A 25,316-nucleotide genomic window follows, 5' to 3' on the forward strand; every position below is an offset into this window, starting at 1 on the left:
AATTGACTTTATTTGACCAGGATAATCTCAAACGTAAGGCGGACTTCAAAGTTATGGGTATCTCTCCTGTCTTATAGGGACATCTTGTGGCCACAGCAGGTACATAAACTTTAAAACCACTGACTCAACTTTTTTGCTCAGTTTAGGTGATAACAAGTGTTGCAATTCTCACTTTATAATATCGTTATCAAATATAATTTCTCATCCAGGTCCATATATAATATATTTATATATGCATTCATTAAATGTACAAATAAAAATAAAAAAATAAAATAATAAAATACAATAAAATAAATGTGAGGAACCGAACTGGCAAGTGACTTGAAAACAGGGATGTGCCAAACGGCTGTGATAAAACCCATTAAACAGCATTAAGAATCAAAGTTCACGTGCTGTAAACCTTAAACTAAATGCTGGAAGTCTTAATGAAAATGTCTATAAAACAAAACCATTTAATATCAACAGCTTCAATAAGCTCTGTAGTTCATGATTAGGCTTGGAAAAAGTAGTTTGACAAAACAATTACAACTCAAGATCCAAGCACTCCCTGGTGCTTTAAACTGTCCCACATGGTCCTCATCAGCACATTTTGTTTTACAGTTCGCTCTGTTGTCATGGAGATGGATCTTAACAATTGCCAGCTATTGTACTAAAATTTATAACACGCCACATTATGTTAACACAAATATACGTCTTACACTTTGCAAGTTCTAGTGTTTCTGAAAGCATAAAATATATATAGTGTATATACTGGCTATAAAGGTATGCAGCGCCCCCGCAGGCTGAGCTCAGTATTGCTAACGAGAGGAGAAGGAGGCGTGTGACAACACTCCGCTAGCATCGTCTTCGGCTGACCGAAACAACCCGAGTTTGTGTTAGCGTTCAGTAAAACAGGTACACAGTGAAATTTAAAACGATGCTGCATGTGTTGTGCAGCTGTATCTCATGTCTTGTTGCTGTTAATGAGGCTGTGGTGCACGTGTTGTTGCTAACGTCTTTGCAGACTAGCTAAACTAAGCTAAGCTAAGGTAGGCTAGCTGTGATGCTAACTGGCTAATAGCAGCATAGGCCCGGGCTGCATGCGCAACCAGGCCGATGTTTATGCTAACAAACTCCTCGATCACTTTAAAAACATTGCTATTTCACGCCCTGTTCGGCCTAAATGCGCCAGGAGGGATGAGCAAATGATAGCATTAAATGAAGTTTACAATGGATAAACAGTGCTGCGATGTGACGAGCTTGACAACGATAATATTAGATAGTTAGCTAGGTTAGCCCTTTGGCTCCAGGCGGTTAAGCTGCTAATATTGACCGAGTCAAGCTTACTAAATAAACAAATAATACTTGTGATAGAAAGGGAGAGGCGATTAATTTGACACCACATCTCACAATAACATGCTTGTCCCATTTGATAATATACTGTAGCTACAGTTTATATTATACAGTTCATACTCTCACAAATTGTGGATGTAATAAACCCTTAGTCTGAGGAAGTAATTGGAAATGTAGAAAAGTCCTCAAAATATTGGCTTTGCCAAAATGTGTCCGCTTTTATTTTGATCACTTTGTTGGCGTGAATGTCACTTTCCTCTGCAACACTGAATAGTACTTGCTACATTCAGGGCCAGTTCCAAATTGTTAGGACACGTGAGTGACTTAAACCATCAACTTATTTATAAATAGGTTAGAAATAATGTCTGTAGCTATGCCTGAGCGATGCGGAAAGAATATCAGTAGATTTTTGAAATTAAGTATTAAGTCATGTCTTTGACAAAAGGGGGAAATCACAAGTTATCTAGTTAAATGTCTATTACACAAGACTATATATTTACAAGAAGTCAATGTTTAAATTTAATTTCCGACTATTTCAGAAAAGTGCTTTGTAGTTTTTGTTTACACAAAATGTACTCACAAGATTAATAACATGAGTAACATTTTTAGAAAAATAGAAATATTAATACCACAGACAAATTAGTTATTCTAATGTATTCCTTTCCCACTGTTATCTGTACTTAATAAGATTGTGAGTCACTATTTGTATCCTGGGTAAAACAATAACAGCCTGGGCATTGTACTGTATTGATTGTGGTTTATGGTTTATTATTTTAGTGAGAAATAACTGCTGTTAACAGTAGGGGAGTTATGGTTGAATTATTTATATCAATGAAATGAAGTTGGAGCCTGAAGTTACGTTCAGTAATCTCTCAGAAGAGCTCTGTCTACTCTGCACAGCTTGTCCCAGTCAAATATTTATAAATTAAAAAAACAGTCTCTTGTACATCTGTCTCTGTTTCTTTCACTCCACGCCTCTTCCACTTCCATCTCTGTCACGAGTTTCCTCACGTCCTTGTATGCTCTCTCCCCATGTTTCTTCCCTCTTTGCCTCTCCACAGCAACCGTGCCCCGCCGCGCCCCCACCCCCAGCGGAGCCGTCATGTGGCAGGAGGCCCGCAAACATGAGCGCAAGCTCCGAGGCATGATGGTAGATTACAAACGCCGAGGAGAGCGCCGGCGAGAGTACTACGAGAAGATAGTAAGAGACTTCGTCATCTTTTTGAGCAACATATGCAGATACACATGAATGTTATTTATGCAACAGACAAGCTCTGTGGCAGCCAGCCCAAGCAAATCTGATCCTCGGGGTTAAAAGTGCTGTTGGCTTTCTCTTTAATGATGAGATCTGGAGCACATTATTTTGCCTCCCAATAATTTTCTGCTGACCTCGACTGAGATGATTAGATGACACTAAACTTCAGCAACAATCAGCAAAAACACAGTCCTCAGAGCAGAAAGTAATCGCTCCAGAAAGGACAATTTCTCAGGCTGTGATGAAACTATACTGAGGACGATGATTTCTAGTCAAAGGTTACTGGACTAAAAGGAACGCTTCATGGCCAGGGGATACCATATTACACATATAGATTCAGCCTATCAGAGAGCAGCTAACACAGATAGACATTCCCTATTTTGGACAAAAATAGCTAGCTTTTCAACTGTCAATACTAAGGGATTGGCATGTCCTACAAAGCAATCCTTCTTTGATCTCCGAGATCTCTTTACCCCCATTAACTTCATTCAGAGGAGAATGTAACTTATAAGACCGCCTCGTGCCTTCATACATTTCCAAACCTCCGTTGTCCACTTGGATACCATCTCCTCCTGCAGGCTATTATCGGTGTGGTCACTGTGCTCACTGCTCTAACAGTACTAATGCAGAGGAGTTTGTGCACCCACACATGGTGAAGAAATTCAAAATCCAGCCAGTAGCACTCATGTTATCTATATACTGAAATATCCGTGACGTCCGGTGTATGTCGGCCAAACTAAACGAGCTCTAAACCTGAGGACTGCAGAACAGAAGACGGATGAGAATCTTGAGTATGTGATGACACGTTATGCTGTGAATGCAAATCATGGATTGGCCTCTATCCTGAAATCTGTGGTGTTGAAAAGATTTCTTCATTCCCAACGCGAGTGGACATTGTAAACATTGTCATATGAAGTTTCCTAAAAAGTTTGATAGTTTCTATGATATTTTTCTGATAAGTTAGCTTTAAGTTAGCTGATATGCAGCGATTACTTCACCTGTTGTTAGCTTTCTATTCCTGCCAGTTGTTTTTTGTTGTAGCTGTCTAAATGGAGCTTAATTTAGACCCAAAATGACAGATGAATACAATTAACTCTCAGACTTGCAGCAGCATTTTGAACAATCAAGAAAAGATTTGTGAGCCGCTGAGTACTTTACACTGTGTTAAGTAGCCACACACATAGACTTAATTGTGCTTCTGGTTTGCTTATTAGATGAAATTGAGGAGTTGAAGATCTTTGCAGTATAATATCTTAAACTATTTGCTTAGTTATTTCATTTAGTTAGTCATAAGATGCTATTTTATTGTCTTTTAATTGCCTCTCGTTTTGTCTCAACAGAAAAAAGATCCAGCTCAGTTTCTGCAGGTTCATGGCCGAGCCTACAAGATCCATCTGGATCCTGCTGTGGCACTGGCTGCAGAGAGCCCCATCAACATGTGAGGAAACACACACACACACACACACACACTCTTCATACTGTTTATAGACTACAACAACATTGCACACACCAGAGTATTTTGGTGGGATCTTCTTGATCAGATTATAACTCTTTCTCTTGTTTTGTCAAAAGGATGCCTTGGCAAGGAGATGCCAACAACATGATTGACAGGTTTGATGTCAGGGCTCACCTGGACTACATCCCCACCTACACGCCTCCACTGCTCAGCACATCGTAAGTCTTATAATTACCTGATGCCACATTTAACCCCAGAATCTGTCTAGTGTGAATATTTTATGATATTTAATGTCTTGCCTTATGATTGTATGCTCTAATTGCATGTTCTTTGTAGATTGTCATTTTGACATTTGAGGCAGGGATACAATAAAGCCCCATACCTTATCATAAAATCATGTCTTAATCGAGAGTGCATTGAAGTGTTAAGCAGAGAGGTTTCTTTTTTTTAAATATTAATTTGTTCCTTCGTTGTTTTCATCCTGATGCAATCAACAAAAGAAACATGTTTAGCTTATATAGAGAGCTAATAGGTGTGTGTATAAGCTTGATTTAGATGATTTTATAGCAGATGTGAAACTGAAAGAAAAACATATTTTTGTGTTTCATAGTATGCAAACAGCCTTGTTTTGGAGGTGAAATTAAATACATGATATGAAATTTCATTGTGAAAATCCTGGTTTTACTTCAACTCTCCTCAACAGAATGAAACAGTAAGGCTGCATTTCCTGCCTCATAAAACATTTACAAAACCTTATTTTCATGTTTTAACTCTGTTGTGGTATCACCTCACAGTCTCTCACTCTACTCTTGTATTGGGGCATTACCACTAGTCAAAACCATGGTTGTTCTGGTCGTTACTGTCTGTTGGAATGTCTGTTATCTGTTACTTAGTAATTAACAGGTAATTTTAACTTTCTTCCACACTTTTTCAGAATCAGATGTTTCAGCCTCAGTTAGAAGCCTAAAATGCTCAGCGTGGAGATATGTGATTATTTAGTGAAGTGGTGAATGGATGTAAATGTAAAGCTTATGCTCTTTGTCTCATACAGCACCCCAGAGCAGGAGATGGAGGAGAGGAAGTGCAATTATGAGCGCTACAGAGGCCTCGTGCAGAATGACTTTGCCAACAGTGAGTATCATAAACATCATAGCTGATGTTTTTTCAGGAAAAGCTTTAATTTCATTTGACTTTCAGGAGCTACATGAGCAGAGAGTAATGCAACACATTAACATTTGGTTTCATGTTGCAACACTGTGGAGCCTCTGTTAATACATTTCACTGCGCGTGTTCTTATTGGGACTATAATAGTTTGTTAACTTGCCCTCAGTGGGTATATTTTGCAGTTGTGTTGTGCTCTTAAACTCCCTGCTGTCCTCCCCACAGTCTCTGAGGAGCAGTGTTTATACCAGATCTACCTGGACGAGCTCTACGGTGGCCTGCAGAAACCAAATGAGGATGAGAAGAAAAAGTATGTCATTTAATTGTCATTAAATCCCATTGTGCATTTAAATCCACGAGTTTATGTGCTCACTGGAGTGTTTAAGTTGGCTGTGTATTTATGAATCCTTCCTCTCTTCGTGCAGACTGGCTGAAAAAAAGGCCACCATTGGTTACACCTATGAAGACAGCACTGTGACAGAGCCCGAACCCCAGTCAGACAAAGATGAAGACAATTCAGAGAACAGTGAATCCGAAGAGGATGAGGGTATCCCAGATATTGGTGAGGAAATGGGTTTGGAGACTGTCCAGAGACAGTTTTATGAATTTGATTACTTCATATTAATTAAGTATAATATAATAATATTAATATATAATATTATATTATTTATGAAGCATTTAATGTGAAAAAATGGTTAAAAACTGTGTTTTTCAGCACAAATGACATGTCTTCCTACATGAAAAACTTTAAAAACAATATTTTTACAAAATCATCTGACAGTTACCAGCTATTTAGTAATTGATAACAATAAAGCAAGGAAGTTCTGAAATATAAATGAAAAATGAAATAACAATACTTTCTACTGATATGCAGGCACACATTTTATTTACTAGTTTGCATAATTTAACAATTAAAAAAAAAAGTCATAATACAAAAACATTTTGTTTGTTCTCTGTTAATCTGGCAAAGTTTCATTAATTGTTCCCAGGCGGTGTCTGGCCTTAAATTTTTATATTGCCATCTAATTAAGGTAAACCATTGAAATCTTTGTATAGTGGGTTAGACGGGGTTAACCATGAATTATTGGCCCTGAATTTTGAAATAATTTGAATAAATTTCTGAATAAAGTAATAGAGTGGCAACTCTTACACTGTATCTGGAAGTAATTGTTCAATATATTTTCTTCTTTATTGTGATTTTAGCTTGTTTGTAAATGTTGTTACACCTACTTACCTGCTGTGAACAGAGGATCTGATCTGAAAATGCAAATCCTCTCCATCTCTGCAAATATTTGTCAAACAGGAGTGTGAGAGTATAATTTGCTTTGACATTTTAACACGTTGCCGTGTTTTAAAAAGCTCTGCATCACGTTGTCTCTGTGTTTATGTACAGATGTGGAGGTTGACGTTGATGAGCTGAACCAGGAACAGGTGTTGGACCTAAACAAAATGGCAACCCCATATGGAATGGCGGAAGGAGACTTTGTTAGGTAACAACTCTGTGATTATATCTTCATGTCTCAAAGGTCAAACGCCCAGCAAAGTAAAAATACAGGTTTGGAAGAATTTGGAAGACCTATTGGCTCTGTAATGTGCTGTGATTTGAGATTCTCAATTTACAAATAAATAGGATATTCAGTGACCACATGTAAAATGTCTTGAAAGATTGGTAGTTTGTTAGAATATGAACTACAAAAACAACTTATAATGTTGATATTATTTTATCTTTTGTATTGATATTAATAAATCCCAGAGGTACCAAAACAACAACTATTTTATCCTGGTGTTGCCCCTGCAGCCACAACCTTATTTAGCGCATGACATTAAACTCCATTATCAATCAAAAACATCTGAAAACATAGTCATAGTCATACCGATCATTTGTAGCCTATTCAAAATAATTCTGTGAATACATTTATGGGCTTTGGCAAGTAGTTTACCGTCTTGCAAATGTCACTGAGAGGAATTAACTTGCCATGTTCGTAGGAATGAAGGAATATTTCACCCTAAATCAACTGTATGGCTCTGTCCTGTGTTTTAGGACTGAAATAGTTAGACTTGAATAGGCTTTTCACGTTTATATATTAATAAGAAAGTATCTGAATGGCTAAACGTTTTGCACTGTTAACATAATGATTGTGTTTATCGTTATAACACTGTTAACATGATACCGGTTCATCAGGATGCTGAGGAAAGACAAGGAGGAAGTGGAGGCCATCAAACATGCCAAGGCTCTGGAGGCAGAGAAGGCCATGTACTCTGTAAGATTGCATCCACTGAGGAATTTGTGTGTGTGTGTCATGTGATTTTGGTATATGCAACTTTTTAAGTGACATGTTTGATCGTCACAGGGCCGGCGTTCTCGCAGACAAAGGAGAGAGTTCAGAGAGAAGAGACTAAAAGGTAGACAGATCAGCCCACCAAGGTAAATTCATGTTGTTCTTTTTATGGGGTTTCTCCTCCATTAACAGTCCACTTGAAAACATGTTGAACTTACTTCCTCATCCTCCGGTATTTCAGCTATGCCAGGAGAGACAGCCCAACGTACGATCCTTATAAACGGTGAGTTGACTATTTTGTCCTTTTTTGTGTGTATGCGTGTGTGTGTGTGTCTTTTGTATTTGAACTTTTATTTTCTGATCTCTTTCAGGCCAGAGTCCGAGTCGAGCTCTGAGTCTCGGTCACGCTCTCGTTCTCCCGGTCCAGAGAAGATCACCTTCATCACCAGCTTCGGAGGCAGCGATGATGAAGCTGCAGCAGCAACACAAACAGCCGCTCCTCACTCCGGCAACGCCCCCTCCAACTTGCAGCACCCTGCAGGTCATAGCAGGGGCTCCCGGTCGGTAACTTTCCGTCTTCCTGGCTTTTCATTGGTTATTTTCCTCTTACAGTCAATTTGTTGTCTGTTGAAATGACCACAGCTGTTGAGGCAGAAAGAATACTGACGATGAAATACTGATTTTTGTGGTAGGTGAGGGGGATCACAGCTTTTAATCAAGTACAATGTGCAAAGAATTCCTGCTAAGTGACAAATATGCATGTGCAAAGAGAAAATGTGTGTGATAGGATAGTTTTAGGCGTTGACACACATTTACTAGTTTATGCATGTCAGATTATGGCAATGCAATGAGAACGGCTATGCAAGTACATGAGATTTTAATATTTGATTATTTATACCTTAATACAAAGTGACCGTAAGATTTGTTAAAAACAAGAAAATAGAAGTATTCTGAAGATAGGCTAGGTGCTGGGCTGGTGTTGTTACTAAAACAGCATGTCTCTGTTTGTCCAGGAGACGAAGGTCATCCTCCAGTCGCTCCCCTTCCTCCTCCTCCCGCTCCTCATCTCGGTCCTCCTCTCGCTCTTCTTCCCGTTCACGCCGCGCCCGACGTGGACGAGGGGAAAGGGATGGGCGGCGATCCCGAAGCCGATCCCGGTTGAGGCGGCGTTCCAGATCTCACTCTCGGGGTAGAGGAGGGAACGGACGTGCCGGATCCTGGAGGAGACGTGACCGGACGCGATCGCGGTCCAACGACCGAGACAGGGACAGAGACAGGGACCGTGACAGGAGACGATACTCAGCACGCAAGCGAACGAGGTAAGACTCTCCATCGTCTCCCAACAAGCCTTTAGTTATTCATTCACACATGGCAGTGAGCTGAGCTCTTCTTTCGTTTTCTGTCAGGTCCCGTTCCAGCTCACGGCAAGGGGGCAGTTTGAGGCGAGGGGGTCGGAGCAGCGGAGGCCACCGGCGGGTAGACACCGACAGCCACAGTCCCTCTCAATCCCCCAGTCGCGCTAACCACAGTCCCTCCCCTACTCACAGAGGAGTGCAGCCCTCTACCACCACCATCTGTGACAAGCTAAGAAAGTAAGAAGAACATGAACACTAAAGCAGAGAAACATCTTTTTACTCCTGAAGGAGGAATCAGCTGGAGATGCACTGATCATAATTGCCTAAAAGATGGTCTTAATAGGTTGGCAGTGATTGTTTAGTACCATTTCACCCGCCCAGGCATATTGTACACGGCAGTTATTGGCTGTTTGATTTAAAATCACCAAAATGTCAACTTTTCATTCATATACCCAAGAGTGGCATAATTAAATGTAGACCACGTAGTATTTCAGTTGTAGTCAAAACTTGAAAATTGACATGTTTCTTTCACTGCTTCTTGACCAGCATTTCAGAGTGTTTGATTATTGTCTTCCCTTAAAACAGTTCAAACTGTTCTCAGCGTAGGTTTTCTTTAAAGAGCCAGCCAAGCAATTGACATGATTAAGAAACAATATTTTTTGTTTGTTTTTAGATGAATCAAGATGTCTTCCTCACCCCAGCTAACTGTCTTTTTTTTTTTTCTCCGTCTCTCCAGGCCGGATACTCCGGGTGGTAAAGAGACGGGAGCTGCCAAAGTCAGTAAGAATTTGATCTAGCTGGGTTTCTTGCTAAAGCCTACGCCTCCCTCATCCCTGACAGGCTGACATGGTTGTCCACCAGACTGGGATGTAGAAGCCATTGTTGCCCACAGAAAATAAAATGATGTTTTTTTTTTTTTTTGGTTTCCCCCCCCCCCCCACAAAGTGGACATGCTCTGCAGTCAAAGCTCTTCGTCTATTTTGCAGTTGCCATTACAGTATTCTTCACCTCCTCAGTGTTTTGCTGAGAAGAATGTGAACACTGAACACAACACTGAAAAACAGACTGAATTAATGCTGCCGTCCCTGTATGGAGTCAACATTTAGGCACCCTGTGAAGTCGTTGTTGTATGGGTTGCGCATGCATGTATACATATACATGTTGGTGAGAGAGTGCAGTGTCTTTATATCTGTTTGTAGTCTCAAATACACAACAGTATATCACATTTCAGTGACTCCAAGAGGAAGAAAATAGACTTCTGCTATTGTTACAACTTATGAATCAGTTTTGGCCAAGTAATCATTTAATAGTGACAAACAACAAGGGTGTGCTCTGGACAGCTGTTTTTGTGCTTGTTTGAACAAGCAGCAGAGCGCACGCTCTTACTCTTAAAATGAAATGCTTTATGTCCCACATACAGATTGAAGACTTGAGACTTTGAATAGTTGGACATTTTCACAAATACGCATCTGTCCTATCTTGCAGAGAGTTAGATGAGGAGATTAATACCGGTTTCATGTTTGTATATGAAATATGAAGCTACTGGGAGCAATTGGTTAGCTTAGCACAAAGACTGAAACGGGGGAAACGGCTAGCCTGGCTCTGTCGAAAGCTAATTACATCCACCTACTAGCACCTCTAAAGCTCTCTAATTAACACATTGTATATTGTTTGTTGAAACCATACAAAAAAGTGTAAAAAAAAAATTAAAAAAGTCAGTTTTATGTGCCAGCCTATTTCTAAATTCAACAAACCAGATGTAAAGTGTCAAGTAGTGAGATTTAGAGGTGCTAGTAGGTGGATTCTGTTACCTATGGACAGAGCCAGGCTAGCTGTTTCCCTTTGTTTCCAGTCTTTATGCTAAGCTAAGCTAAGCGGCTGCTCGTGGTAGCTTCATATTAATGGTATCAATCTTCTCATCTCAATCTCTACAAGACAGCAAATAAACATATTTCCCAAAATGTCAAACTTTATCTTTTTAAGACAAAAGAACTCAATTAATTTGTGGTTATTTTCTAACAATCTGGACCGTTTGCTGTCCTGAATTGACTTCTCAAATAAGGCAAAGAAGAAAAGATTTGAATGTACTCCAGCAGTCAAACAGACAAGTAGAGTGGAAGTTATAATCCGCTTCTGTGTTAGACTTGCCTGCAGTGTTGTGACCTGCAGTTTTTCTTGCCTGGCCAGGTTTTAAACGGCCCAGTGATGGGTGTGTTACTGACAAAATGCCACTGGCTCTGTCTAAGCTTTCTGAACTCACCGGACCTGAACTTGTCCTTGTTTCACTTCCCGACCCTCTCTTCTTCTCCTGCTTCTTCTTCTGCCGTTCTCTTCCTCCCTTTTTATCTCTCTGACAGTGTTCGTACGTATAAATATATATTGTGTAAAGGTTCATGTGACTGGATCCTGTCCTGCTTCTAAATTATCCTACAGCAGCTGCTAGCTACTGCAGCAGTTTGCCTCTGTCCACAGACACACACAGCCTGTTCAGCTTCCAGCGTGCCTGTTGACTCAACAAACATCATACATATTTAATTTATCTGTGGACTTTTTATCTCCACCAGCTACTGTACATAAAGGTGATAGTGCCGAAATTGTATATCAGCACGCTGCCTTTGATCTCTCTTTCTCACACACACACACACACACACACACACACACACACACACACACACACACACACACACACACACACACACACACACACACACACACACACACACACAGTTTTGTCAGGCTGTGAAAGGATGTGCTAACACAATTGTGTCACCTGCAGCCCAAGATAACCCCACAGGAGCGGCTGAAGCTACGAATGCAGAAGGCGCTCAACAAGCAGTGTGAGTGTAACTAAAATGAGTGCTCGTGTGTGCACAAGTTGAGAAACAGCAGAGACATCTGAGTCATGAACATGTTGACACATTGTATGTTTTGTCCCATTATGCTAATTACAAAGGTAATAAAAACTGATAGTTTGTTTTTTCCCCCCTCGATCTCTTGTCCTGCAGCCAAGGCGGATAAAAAAGCCGCTCAGGTGAAGATCCAGCAGCAGGAAAACAAACGACAGGTGTGTGTGTGTGTGTGTGTGTGTGTGTGTGTGTGTGTGTGTGTGTGTGTGTGTGTGTGTGTGTGTGTGTGTGTGTGTGTGTGTGTGTGTGTGTGTGTGTGTGTGTGTGTGTGTGTGTGTGTGTGTGTGTGTGTGTGTGTGTGTGTGTGTGTGTGTGTGTGTGTGTGTGTGTGTGTGTGTGTGTGTGTGTGTGTGTGTGTGTGTGTTTCTGCGCATATACTGGTAGTTTGGGCAGAAACAGAGACTCTGTTATCCTGCTTCTCCCCTCATTACTGTGTGTTTATTTTACAGGAGCGAGAAGGAGAGCTACGAGCCATGGCACGCAAAATACGCATGAAGTAAGTGTGTGTGAGTGTGTGTGAGCGGACTGTTTGGTATTTGTGTGTTGCAATTGTCTCACCCAGAGGCTCTGCGTTTAGGGAGCGTGAGAGACGTGAAAAAGAGAGGGATGAATGGGAAAGACAGTACGGGCGACAGAGCCACTCGCCCTCTCCTTCCAAATATGGTAAGACTTCATGTTTCTGATCACAAGAAGCCACATGCATCTAATATGATAATAATAATAATTTGGTTCAGTGGTTTGTTTATTGTGTGTGCAGTCTTGCACACTCGAACAGAAGTAACCAAAATATTTAATCAGATAAGTCTTTGTCTGATTTGCGGGCGACGGTTTCTGCTCTGACAGTTTTATGGGCTTTAAGATGTTCTGGCATGCTATTGTTTTGATCGTGGCTCTGTGTCCTCTGTCCCTCAGGCCGAGAACACAACTCATACAGAAGGTATGCGAGGGGCCGCAAGAATCTGCACAGCTCCGATGAAGCAGAATGAATTGTTTGTTCACACTAGTACATGAACACCATCTCAAAGTGTCATCACAGTATATGCAGTACTTTTAACAACAACTTGGGTTTTTCTTCTTCTTCACTCGGCGATCAAATCAGTGTTTGTTGAGAGAGAAGTCGGGACGAGCAAAAACAAAAATGATCCAGTATCCAAGTTCATAGCTACATTTTTCCCCAGGACATAAACTACCGGTTTGAACTACAGGTTTAGAAATGTTGAGGGTCAAGTCTCAATTAGAGCCTGACTGGATCGCTGCCGATATTTGAGAATTTGAGAAAAATCTGATAATAATATATCGCTGAGATTTATTAAGTTGAAAAAACAAACTTTATTTATACAGAACTTTTCAAAACAAAGTGTTTTACATGGTTGAACCAGCATTAAGACGTTTCAGGACTGCAATGAGGCAAATACAGTCGGACAATTAAAATAATTCAAAAATAGAATTATATAAGAAACAAACACCTAAATTCTAAATGACCTCAAATATATCTTTGCCTTTTCTGCACTGCAATTTCTTGTTTTGGTCGATGTACACACCAATATATCTGTGAGATGCTGATATCAGCTGACGTATTGATCCAGATGGTTCATCTGGCGGGCTCTTGTGAATAAAATTACAACTCAAATCAAAGTTGTTTTTAAGTCATCCGTTCTTACTCTACACTAACCAGTAAATCATTAAAATATCATTAAAGACACAATCTCTTATTCACATATGAATAAAAGGATTGCCAAACCACCAAAATATAAAATGCCAGATCTGACAGATCTTTAATACACAGTGAAACTTAACCAAAAATCAAAGTTATTGATGTTTGATGATGTTACTAAAGGCTTGTTTACATCAGTAACGTGTATAATAATTGGAGCAAAACAGGCCTTTATATTCCGTTATGATCCTTTTTGAAGTGTAAGTTAGTTTAATGTTCAGGCTTATAACACAACAAAGAGACACTTGCACTTTTTCTGTATGATGTTTGCCAGATTACGCTGCTCTCACCTCGATGCTAATTCATTTGTCATTTTTCCAGGAGGTCGAGGTCGAGGTCACGGAGTCCATACCGATACTGAGCTGTGGAAAACGTCCTACAGCACCTTGTCATTGGCGCACATACTGTCCAACATGTCGGCTATGGCGTGGAAATATGAAGAGATGGACTAATTATCTGTGGGCTGATAAACCAACTCACACATCTTTACCTGAACACTATGTTCTCTGGTTCTGTCTGCAGAATAAAACATTTTGACTGTGATACTTAAGTTTCACTAATTATTCAGCCGACTGGTTCGAGTTTGATCTGCCCTTTTCATTTCTGCGTCGTCTCGTAAAGAGACTGCAGGTTTATTGAATGAGTTTCTGGTTTCTTCTGCATGCTCCTTTTTTCTTTTTTCTGCCTGAACACTTCTTCTCTACGTGGACTCGTCTGGAGACGTTCGTGTGTGTTTCACCGTACATAATACTAAGCAATATCTCACCTTTTTACCTTACATCTTCCTCGTGTCCCTGTCGGCCTTTTTACTTTTCCCTAACAAGAAACGCTCACTCTTAAGACCATTTTAAACAACTTTCATGGGCTGATGTACAGGATATTTATATACATCACTTCTTAATTGAAACAGATGGAAACAAACAAACAAATGAATTCAATCTGTCCGCCGCTCTTTTTATACTCCGTCTTCTGGCAACCGGTTAACAGCAGCAAATAACTTTTTTTTTGTTCCCAGTAATGTGGAATGTGAAATACGGAACCAACAAATAAAACTGACTTTGAAAGTATTTAAGTTGTTATTGTTTATTTTCTTTGTTTATTATTCTTGTAGTGATACACAAAGAAATACTGAAATATTCAGGTTAGTCCACGTACCTTTTTAAATAGATGATCACAAAAAAATACAACATCGGTTCTCTTATTGAGACTCCTTATTTCATGTAATAACTTGTGCTTCAGTCTGAAGTTTCAGTTTTTCGTTATCAGCAGGTGGCGACACATTTCAGTTTTGCAGCTGAGGATGCTTCACTGCAGCTCCTTGTTACCGAGTGTTTCTGTAGTGTGATTGTAACTTTTTCGGAGTGTTTTCTGTGTTTTTATGGCTGTATAACAACCATAGCTGCTCAACAAGAAAAGGAGAAATGAATGTTCGTGTGGTTTTTATTTGGGTTTGCAGACACCTGTGGAAAACCACCGAGGTAGTTCCTCGGAGCTGCTGAGGAGGAACCAAACGCTGATTTCCACCATCGGATGAGAAAGCCTTTATTGAAACTGACAGTGACAGCTTGGTAATAACAAGAAAGAGAGTGTGTAAAACAGGGGAAAAGCTATAAAGTGACAGAAGAGCGTGTTTACGGAGTGTGTTACCCGAGGAGGGCGGGGTCAGGGTCGTAGGCGCGGGGCGGGCGGTGCCTGCAGTCGCCCATGCCCCCTTTTGCCCTCCGCTCGCTGCGGGGGAAGAAGCGTGAACTTGAACGCTGCCTTCACTGCTCAGTGTGAGTCCAGGCAGAGGACAGCCGGTCTTATCAGTCTGTCCGCCGCTCGGCTTTCGGTCAACTTGTCGGAGAAGGAGCAGCTTGGACGGATTCAGGTTTTGGAGAGGGATTTTATTTGTTTGCTGTTTGGGACGCAGAAAAGGTGCCAAACGCGGAACGCTCGACGCGATGTCCAGGCGCAAACTTGGAAGCAGACCGCAGCACCTGAGTGCAATTCAAGGTAAGCCGGAGGGAGCAGCGATGTGTGGGCACGCTGAACCTGCTGGAGACGGATGTTGTTGTTGTTGTTTTTAAGGTGAAACAAATACATTCAGGTCACAGTTTCATTGTCAGTTTGTGCGCATGGTTTGGATGTGCGCTTGTTATCAAATGATGGATGAACATGCTATTTTAATTTTCAAGCATATAAAAATCCCTGAAACACTTCCCAAGAAGACTTAAAGTATCTTTGTGTGCACGTTGACCTCAGCCACGCCGATGTGGACGTCTTTTTAATCCCTTTTATAGGCAAATATTTAAACAAGGGATCGTAGTTTTCTTGTCCTGTTTGTCCTGATGTGGACTGTTGCTGCAGTTGTGTTCACAGAGGACGGACCGGTTTGTTGGCACGCTGTTTTCAGAGGCTACAGGTCCGAACACGATGATTAATATTTCCAGGTTAGGCGGTGATCAAGTTTCTCGGTCGGTCTCTGGCTCGTCTGGGACAGGTTTCCCTCCGCTGCTTCTGGGACAGTGTCTCGCCAAGACACCCTGCTGCACATAATGGCAATGAATATTTTAATGTGTGGACAGTTAAATTATGATCTCAACACAAATGTGGAATAGATTGACTCTGTTCACACATGAGGACAACTCACAAAGAAGCGTGGTGTTTGAAAGGAAATAAGACAGAAACTTCTACTCCATTTGTTCTTTTACAGTTCTCTACTGGAGACCAGTGGTGCGTGTCTGGTGTGACCACAGGCCCTGACTCAACTGTGTGTGTGTGTGTGTGTGTGTGTGTGTGTGTGAGTGTGTGAGTGTGACCGCGCCTTGCAAGTCTGCACAAACAGCGCAGCTCTGAAACAGGAAAGGTGACATTTTTTCCGAAACAACTGGCGAGATCCGACTTCAGACTGTAGGCTACTGTCTGTACCTGTCCTGTAAATGTTAGCCGGCCTAGCCCGGGCAGGTGGATCCAGTCGAGGCATCAAGGTGTGCCCATGACCGCATTGAGCAATAGTCTACTGACCCCTCCTCCTCCTCCTCCTCCCCCCCAAAGAGCTCCACCTGGGAGACTTTGCAAAGAAAAGAGGTTTGGCTGAAGTTGTGTCCACTGCTCCTCTCTGCAGGCTGCATGCATTTCAAGTGCTCCCTGCAAACCACATCAGATTTGTCAGCTTGTTAAGGTTGACTAAGATGTCCTGTTAGTGAGCGTGCGTACACACATACCCACGCACACACACACACACAAGGGCTGTTCTTATCTCAAACACCTTCAGTCATTTTTTTTCTTCTTTTATTGCAATCCACTTCCTGTTGAGAAACTCCCGCTGCCTGTGGCTGGTAGGGCACGGTGTTATTGTGAGTGAAAGGTGAAAGTTATAGTGTTGCATTTTTAGATCAATACTTTCACTTGTCAGCACATCATTACTGTCACATTAATTGGGGGTTGATGTTCTTGCTGAGATGGACAGTTTGGATCTTCTCTCTCTCTGTCTGTCTCTGTACCCAGCAGCAGCAGCAGCAGCAGCAGCAGCAGCAGCGTCAGTCAGAGCGAGCAGATCTGTTTTAGGTTGGCTAAAAGGAAGTGGTCAGTATTGGCTGAGCAGATTGAGAGCTTGAAACTAGCACTTTCAATCAGCACCGCGCCTGTTTGTTCTTCCACTGAGGTCTAACAGAACTTGTGCCACTTTGGGTTGTTAATGTGTACGAGCGCGGCCGAAAACTCCTCAGCAGAAACCCAAATTAACTGGGAGTCTTGCTAGAGGAAGTGCGGATAAGCACATTTTGGTATTTTGGGAGAAAGTGGGACGTTTAATGTCAAGCATACTCAGGTTTAGTATTGATTTCTCTCTCTGTAGTTTGGAGATATGGCTAAAGGTTTGTGTAAAAGTGATATCTACCTCCTGAAGATATTTAAGGCTGCAAGTAAAAATGCTTTAGAGAAACCACCATACTATTTTCATAGGCACTGTCAACCAGCTACGCTCCATGGAAAAGACGACTTTTACCCATCAGCTACAGAATTACAACTACATGAAATGGGATTGTTACTCTCATGAAATTGAGTTTTTTTTAACTAATAATTATCAATTAATCTACAGTCGTTTTTAGTCTATAAACTGTCAGAAGTGTGAAAAACATCTGTCACAAGTTCCCAGAGTCCAAGGCGACGTCTTCACATGTCTTGTTTTGTCTGACCAACAGTCCAAAACCCAAAGACATTCAGTTTATTATAATAGGAGACCAGATTATATTCACATTTGAGAAGCTGGAACCTGAATTCTTGCTTGAAAAATTACTTAAACGATCAATTTTCTGTTGATTGACGAATTGATTAACCAACTAATCATTGCAGCTTCTCCTTATTTCTATTTTCAGTACTAAGAGGCAACAGAGTTTAACTCGCTGAGTAATGAACTGTGTGTCTGTCTGTTAACTGATGCTTCGTGTCATGTTTTTGTTCTTCATATCGGTTTTTCTGTTTAAAGAAATCTCTGCTAGTAACTGAACTCTCCTTGTCGTGTTTCTCAGACGGGACTGACATGGCGGATGGCGCCACTTCATCAGGCGACCAGCCTCCTCCACCTCCTCCTCCTCCTCCTCCGCAGGTCCGAGCTCCTGACGAGGGCCGTGACCTCCTGACCTGCGGCCAGTGCAGCCGGGCCTTCCCCCTAGCCCACATCCTGGCGTTCATCCAGCACAAACAGGGCGGCTGCCGCTCCCGAAACCAAGCCCCAAACGCCAACGTCACGCCCCCCTCACCTGCCAACCGAGCACAGCAGCACGCCGCCAACGCCGAGCTGGGGCCGGGCTTCATCGAGCTGAGGAGAGGGGCGGCCAGGGACAGAGCCTGGGGGGAGGAGCCTGGCGTGAAGGCGGAGCATCGCAAAGCAGGTGAGTGAAGGCGAAGCAGAAAAAGAAGGCAGGTTGCTAATTAGTGACTCTGTTTTTTGTTTTTTGTCATTTAACAACTGCCCCCCCGCCACCCCCCCCCGAGTCCAACTCATTAGCTAGCCGTTGCCATTAGCAGACCTGCGTGAGTTAGTGACGCACAGGCTAATTGTGTGGAAAGGATAGGCGTCAGGAGCGTTCAGAGGGCGCAGAGGGTCCCCGAGGGCTCCACGCTGAGCAACTGAGCTCCAGAGCTCTTTCCCATCTCCCCAGCTGTCAGTCTCTCAGGTGGAATGGCCAGGTAAACATGTTTCTCCTTCTCTGTCATCCACCATGCCCTGGACAACAGAGACTGAAGCCACATCCTCTAAAAAGCAGCTCAGGAGCATGTCTCAGTGTTGATAAGTTGATGGTTGTAGTGATGTGTGGCAGCAGCTCTTCTCGCCGTCATGACACTGTAATGGAGGATGTTGCATCATGTGCAGCTCCTCTGCCATCTCCCACTGTTCTGCCCCAGGCCGAGCCACCTGAGCTCCTGGGAATCTCCTCCTTTTTCTTCATCTTGTGCATCTTGTCTTTCCTCTCCTTCCCCTTGTTTTCACATTTTCTGCGTCTTAAGCCATCCATCTCTTCTCGTTCTGCCTAAAGTGCATCCTACATTAGCACTGATTTACCTAAAGGTCTTTTTCTTCACGCCTTTTCTGCTGCTGTGTTTTTTTTTTTTAAGAGTGCGGACACTGTGATGGTCGTGCCAAACATAATATGTCACGGTGGGGATCAGTCAGTAATTCATGAATTCTCATTAAAATCCTTTTGAAAAATTCCATTTCCAGCAATGTGTTTGAAATGGAGTTTATTGTGGGGGGTTTTTTCCTGCAAAGGTCAGATGTATTTGAAGGTCACGCTGCGTCTTGAAAGTGAGAAGCGTGTGTAGGGTATTGTAGATGATTGCAGATGGACAGAGCATCTTGCTACACACTCAGAGGGTTTGAGTGCCGCTTTGCATATTTTGAAACTCTCTCTCTCTGTCATGTACACACACGTTAGCAGTTCCTTCCTCTGTGTAACGCTCAGGGGACTGGTGCACGCACCATTTCCGTTTGTCCACAACCTCTTTTGTTTTTCTATTTCAGTCTGTTTTTCATCTCTCGCTCTGTCTCTTACTTATAGTCAGAGAACACGGCGGTTTGGTAATTCTGTGCCCGCAGGATTATACAACAAGCCTAACACGTGCACAAGGCGAGGGGGGGAAAGAGCATGGCAGCTTGTGAATAATGGAAAAAGTGGATAACTTTGGATTAAACTTTTATTAGCAAATGTAGGTTGCATTTGTTTGGAGTTCATAATTGTAATTTTTTAATCTCACAGTTTGTGACATAAAGTTCTTGCATGTTAAAGGACAGTTTTAATTGGACATCCTGCAGCCCTCGTAAGTAATAGGAAGTCCTGTTTTACTTGAGTGGCGAGCTGTTTTGTGGGAGGGAAACTGAGCATCTGAAGCTTCTGAGATGACTGAAAGTGAAAGAGCAGTTATCCCACAACAGACAGGCCCTCCATCTTTTTTTTTTCAGTATTGAAGAGAGAAGCGACGAGGACGGAGGAGAGAAGGGGGATGGATTACTGAAGAGCCGCGTGCATCTGTCTCATTCCTTTTTATTTATTCTCCTTGTTTGTTTTTTTTCCTCATCTCCAACACCCCCCCCCCCCCCCCCCATTTCTTCCCCCCATCTTCAACACACTTTCGCTTTGCCCTCTTTCAATCCCCCCCCACCTCCTCCTCCTCCTCTCTTTTCTCCTCCCTCTGCCTCCCAAGGGAAAAGAGATTCTGCCTGCTGCTCGTTAGTGCTCCCAGCCAATCTGCATTTTTAATTAGTAGTTATTGCTTCTGCTTAATATTCAAGTGCTACCCCGGGCCAAATGGGAATCCTTACAAAAAAAAGCGAGGAGTGAGAGGGGAGAGAGGGAAGGAAAGAGAAACCGGCTGGGTATTGTGTTTCACTCCAGGACCCCGAGACAAAAGCCCCCCCACCACCACCACCACCACCCCCCTCAGGGAAAGATTTGGAAGGTTTTTTGGGGGGGGGCAGAGGGGTGAGGAGAGCTGGGGTTGGAGGATGGGTCTCAAGTACAATCCAAAGGGGGTGACATATTTTCGTGGTGTCTCTTGGCCCCCCGTACTACATTATAATCTTTTTATCTCATTTTCTTTTTATCTCCTGAGCCCTGACCTACCTATCTCTCTCTCTCTTTCTGTTTTTTTTCCTGCTCTCACTCTTCACCCTATTTTTAAAAGAAGTATCTCAACTTCTCCTGGGTTTCTCCTCAGGCTAGGTTAAAGGACACGAACACCGCAGCTCCTCCCGTCTCCAGACAGAGGGAGGGCGGGAGAAAGGGGAAAAAGAGAAAGAAACAGTTGCTCTCTTTTTCATCTTCACTCTCCTCCCCCCCTCCAGTAAAATACAGAAGGATTTGACTTGAGGAAACATGAAAGAGGCTTATACCAGAGTCGGCTTTGAACCTCTCCAAAAAAAAAAAAAAGAACTGTTTTCCCCCTCAATTTGGGGATCTTCTCTCCAATTTTGATTTATGCAGAAAGGCCTCATTTGTCAAGCAGGCTGAGTCAGTGCCTGATTTGCATAAAGCGTTCGTTTTCTACGTTCTGCTAATTAGCAATTTGCAGCTTAATTGGAGAGTGGCTCTCGGTTAGGAGACAAAGCTATCCACATATAAAAATATCTCCAGATGTACTTTGCGACAGCCTTTCGGCTTCTGGAGCCCCATTTCTCTCTTCTGCTTTGGATCATAGTTTTCCACACTTCTTCATCACCTGACCCTTCTCTTCACCTCACATTCATTTGAGTCCATATTAGTCTGTCTGTGCTACTCTCCTGGTGGACCATGCTGATACTCCTGTTCCTGTTCAGCTTTTATAACTTTAAATCAATATTTTGGTATCAACAATGGATCGCATGACTACTTGTATGTGAAAGAGGTCAATCGTAGTGATGAAACCACAGATATTTATCACTCAGCTCTTCAGTTTCCCTCAGCTCTACATAGCTTTATGGCACCTTTAACACTCATTGTCTTGATTTGTGAACCACAACTTTTCTCTCACCTCTGTCATTGCATTGTTTTCGGCCGCAGAAGGACTGCTGTTATCAGCAAACAAGCTCTAAAAGCCCACTGTACACTTCCTGTTCAGCACCAAACGGCAGACGGTCAAAGTTAGCGACTAGCTGGTCAACACACTGGAGCATTTAGAGACAGATATTTCCCTCAGAAGACCAAAAACAGAGCTAAAAGAGAGTTAATCAAAATTGCTAACTCGGTTCTGTCTGTTTTTGTTGTCCAGGTCCTGGGGAGCCCTCCTATTTCACCTGCCAGCAGTGTGAGGGTGTTTTTTCATCTGCATGGGCGCTCTTACAGCACGCTCAGCACGCACACTCCTTCAGCATCTACCAAGAGGACGAGGAGGATGACACAGACATGAGAGGAGGAGGAGGAAGAGGAGGTCTTAAAGAGCATAAGCCTGCTGCAGCCACTCTGGACCCTCGCCACCTGAGCCAAGCGCTTGCCTCTGCCTTTCAGCCCTCCGCCATGCGCCTCAGTCGCTCCCGTCAGACACACACCACCTCCTCCTCCAGTAACCAGCAGGCTATGAACTTTTCAGTGCGGCTCAGGAAGCTCGCCGAGGGGAATAATAACACCACCGCCAGTTCCCCCAGAGGCCTGGTGCTGTCTCCGTCCTCTTCTCCACCAGCAGCCTCTCCCTTTCCTCAGACTAGCACCCTCCAGGCTGACTTTCACTGCGAGCCGTGTGGCCAGAACTTCCACTCCCGGCACGCCTTGTCCATCCACCGCCAGACTCACGCCTGCGACAGGCCCTATCACTGCGGAGTGTGCGGGCAGGCCTTCGCCCAGAGCGGCCAGCTGGCCCGTCACATAAGGAGCCATCACAGGGAGGCTGGAAGTGGAGGAAGTGGATATGAGTCGGTGGAGATGGTCGTGATGGAGGAGGATGTAGGGAGGCAAGGGATGAGAGGGAGGTTTCAAATGCAGCCAGCTGGAATCATGGGAAAGGGAGACGTGAGAGCCCAGGGCCCCTCCGAACTAGACCTGACCCTGCCCAAACACCCCTCCATAGCTTCAGGCCTGATGCTGCTGACCTCGCAGGTTAGACCGTCAGACAGGGAACTACTGAGGCTGTACCAGCGCCAGAGAGAGGGGGGAGAGGGAGGCGAGGAGGAGGCAGAGGGGCAGGGGGAGCCTCAACACACCTCACCCTGCGCCAGCCCCTCTGAAGGCTCACTGGAGAGCGGAGAGACGGGGGGCAGCGGTGAGAGCGGCATCGCTAGTGGCAACTGCACGCCCAAACGGCCAGAGATGGGGGACAGAGTGCGAGGAGTTGCAGAGTGGGAGAATGAAAGAGGAGAGATCATAGAGAGGGAGACGGAGTGGAGTGAGGTCGTGCAGGAGTGGCAGAGGGAGAATGAGCGGAGAAGTGTAGGAGGAGGTGTCAGCAGCGGAGGAAACAACAACAACAACAACAATACTACCACCGGTTCAGCTGGTAAGAAGAAGAAAGACGAAGCCTGCGAGTACTGTGGTAAGCAGTTCAGAAACAGCAGCAACCTGACTGTGCACCGCCGCAGCCACACAGGTGAACGACCCTACCGCTGCGGCCTCTGCAACTACGCCTGCGCTCAGAGTTCAAAGTTAACACGCCACATGAAGACCCACGGCGCCCAGGGAGCAAAGGCTTCATTTTTGTGCCAGCTATGCGCCGTACCCTTCACCGTCTATGCCACCCTGGAGAAGCACCTGAAGAAAGTTCACGGCCTGAGTCACGCCAGCGTGGGAGCGTACGCGCAGGCCAGCGCCGCAGACACTTTGGCTGCCATAAAAGCTGAAGAAGAAGCAGTGGTGGTGAAAATGGAGGAGGATGAAGCCAGTTTGGATCAGATAGAAACGGAGAGCAAAATTCAGAGCGATGTGGTGAAAAGCATGGAGATGGAGGAGGGGCAAAGCCGAGCGGAGTGTGTGGAGAACAGGGGGAGTCCAGTCATATTGGGGGATCTTCCACCTGAGAGCAACGCAGAGGTGAGCTTAGCTTTGACTTCTGCGCCATGAGAGCTGTTCTCATTCACTAAATGACATTGAAATAGCACTGTATAGGATTTAACACACCCAATCAATTCAAAAGAACTCACCATCATTGAACTGACAAGCTAAACTGGAATCTAGTTCAAAGAAGAAGCAGCAGTCCTCTGAGGCACCCAGCCGCCATCAGCCACGTTTGTTCATGATTGTATGCAAAGCTGCAGGTTGAAACTAAGTGCCTACAGTTCTTTTAGACCACAGAGCAAAAACAAGGCCATGACATTCAACAGGGAGATTACCAGAGCTCTTGAACAGGAAGTGAACTGCCACAGTCCACACCGACACAGGAAACTGATCACCATGTTGCAGTGCAGGATGCAAAAGACGAGTGATTTATCTCTCTGGTGACCCACTGGACAGGTGGAGACAGATATTAACTGTCAGAAAATATAGAGAAGGGATTATATTGAATAAAAAAAAAACTAGCGATAGAACGATGTTAATATATTTTCAGCATCAGCCGATGGAGCAAGGTCATGTTGTGCTACCTAGCTGTTGCTGGTTTCCTTTTTGAGAAGACCTTTTAAAGACTAAAGATGTTTGAACAGACACAGAGGGTGAAATGAATCCAAACACTGTCTGCCTGCAGTTTCTCAGACTCCTCTTTTTAAAGGCGCTTGGTTGTCACAACACTTGTCACTTAACATAATGTTTACAGGGCTCACGGGGCCTGGCAAGGTTGTGCTCCTGACTTTGTGACAGTATGTACGGATGATTTTTCTGTTGTGTTTTTTTTCTTTCTAATTTTATAAATGTGAATAAGGAGACTTTAAAGTCTCATCTACTGATGTTTTGGTTTTCCATGAGTAGTTTCTATGCATAAAAAGAACTGCAATTTTACATACATGTGAAACGGGTGTGTATTATTTTTCTCTATTTGTACTTATTATTGTGATGGTAATTTCTCTCTTTCATTGTTTACATTTGTAAAGTGCCGGACTGCTGGAGCTTGTGCATGTTTTGCAGCCATTTGAAACTGTTTTTTTTTTTCTTTTAGTTTGTTTGAATTATTCCTAATTTATGGATGCTGCATGTTGGTGGTTGTGCAACTGAAACCGTCTGTTCCACTGTTGAACTACAGGGTTGAGAGGTGCGGGAGGAGCTGGTTGATTGGAGTTTTTTTGTTGTTGTGGGAAGCCGCCAAGAGAGCACTTGGGTCAGAGTTTGTGAGTTGTGTGAATGTTTTTTGTGTGTACATACTGGGAAAACATCCTCGGGTGACACTTGTACTTGACCCCTCTGTCCTGTGATCTTGTGTGCATAGCATGACTCGGCTGGTCGTAATCACCACATTGTGCTTCTGACGGGTCATTATGTGTCAGCGATGAGGATTTAAGTTCAGAAACACAAGCTGAGCGTGAGGAAATCTGCTCATTTAACAGGACAAAGTTGTCAAGTAGAGTGCTAGCAACTTTTTCGTGACTACTGTGATGACTTTGTGTTACTATATCTGATTTCTACTCTCATTCATGTCAGGGAAAACAAATGTTTGTGTGTGTTGTGTACTGAATGAATCTGAATGAGTGCAGTGTAACTGTTCAGGGATAATATTTTGTACATATTGACATTCTTTGCTGTTGCTATACTTATTATTATTATTATTGTTATTGTTGTTATTGTTAATATTAACTGCCTCCACCTTTCCTGGCATCGTCTCCTTTACGCTGAACACTGGCTATTGTGAAGCTATACTGCTCCGCTGTCTTTGTAAACTTGACACCATTTTGTAATTGAGGAGCCTCAATAAAGAATTGAGGGGAAATATTTTGCATTGTGGAGTCTTTCTTTTTCCTGCCCCTTGTGTCTCTTTCTGCTTGTGGTTGC

At 43.2% G+C, this 25,316-nt stretch overlaps 2 protein-coding genes across 4 annotated transcripts; both read left to right on the forward strand.

Moving 5' to 3' along the window:
* The first annotated feature begins 806 nt into the window (after positions 1-806).
* Positions 807-14,525, forward strand: clasrp (CLK4-associating serine/arginine rich protein). Of its 3 annotated transcripts, none has more exons than XM_070906131.1 (21): positions 807-894; positions 2,394-2,533; positions 3,928-4,025; positions 4,160-4,261; positions 5,095-5,174; positions 5,430-5,514; positions 5,630-5,766; positions 6,598-6,694; positions 7,387-7,465; positions 7,556-7,629; positions 7,725-7,766; positions 7,855-8,043; positions 8,497-8,802; positions 8,890-9,075; positions 9,575-9,614; positions 11,615-11,675; positions 11,844-11,902; positions 12,194-12,240; positions 12,322-12,407; positions 12,657-12,733; positions 13,780-14,525. In XM_070906131.1, the coding sequence occupies exons 2-20, from the start codon at positions 2,435-2,437 to the stop codon at positions 12,728-12,730; spliced, it is 1,941 nt and encodes a 646-aa protein (XP_070762232.1). In that variant the 5' UTR covers positions 807-894; positions 2,394-2,434; the 3' UTR covers positions 12,731-12,733; positions 13,780-14,525. The 3 variants fall into 3 exon arrangements, 2 of the variants coding, with proteins under 2 accessions (XP_070762232.1, XP_070762233.1); XM_070906132.1 differs by having other exon boundaries at positions 12,657-12,681; XR_011597349.1 differs by lacking the exons at positions 12,657-12,733; positions 13,780-14,525 and having other exon boundaries at positions 9,575-9,618.
* Positions 14,526-15,260: 735 nt separating this feature from the next.
* Positions 15,261-25,254, forward strand: znf296 (zinc finger protein 296). The gene is made up of 3 exons (XM_070906438.1): positions 15,261-15,453; positions 17,970-18,332; positions 21,685-25,254. The coding sequence occupies exons 1-3, from the start codon at positions 15,402-15,404 to the stop codon at positions 23,460-23,462; spliced, it is 2,193 nt and encodes a 730-aa protein (XP_070762539.1). The 5' UTR covers positions 15,261-15,401; the 3' UTR covers positions 23,463-25,254.
* Positions 25,255-25,316: the final 62 nt, after the last annotated feature.

This window comes from Enoplosus armatus, chromosome 5 (assembly GCF_043641665.1).
Source record: "Enoplosus armatus isolate fEnoArm2 chromosome 5, fEnoArm2.hap1, whole genome shotgun sequence".
Lineage (NCBI taxonomy): Eukaryota > Metazoa > Chordata > Actinopteri > Centrarchiformes > Enoplosidae > Enoplosus > Enoplosus armatus.

Coding starts and splice junctions, on each gene's coding strand:
- clasrp (XM_070906131.1), top strand. CDS start 2,435: ATGTGGCAGGAGGCCCGCAAACATGAGCGCAAGCTCCGAGGCATGATG. Junction 6,695..7,386: donor GCGGAAGGAGACTTTGTTAG/GTAACAACTCTG, acceptor CCGGTTCATCAG/GATGCTGAGGAAAGACAAGG. Junction 9,076..9,574: donor ATCTGTGACAAGCTAAGAAA/GTAAGAAGAACA, acceptor CCGTCTCTCCAG/GCCGGATACTCCGGGTGGTA.
- znf296 (XM_070906438.1), top strand. CDS start 15,402: ATGTCCAGGCGCAAACTTGGAAGCAGACCGCAGCACCTGAGTGCAATT. Junction 15,454..17,969: donor GCACCTGAGTGCAATTCAAG/GTAAGCCGGAGG, acceptor CGTGTTTCTCAG/ACGGGACTGACATGGCGGAT. Junction 18,333..21,684: donor GGCGGAGCATCGCAAAGCAG/GTGAGTGAAGGC, acceptor TTTGTTGTCCAG/GTCCTGGGGAGCCCTCCTAT.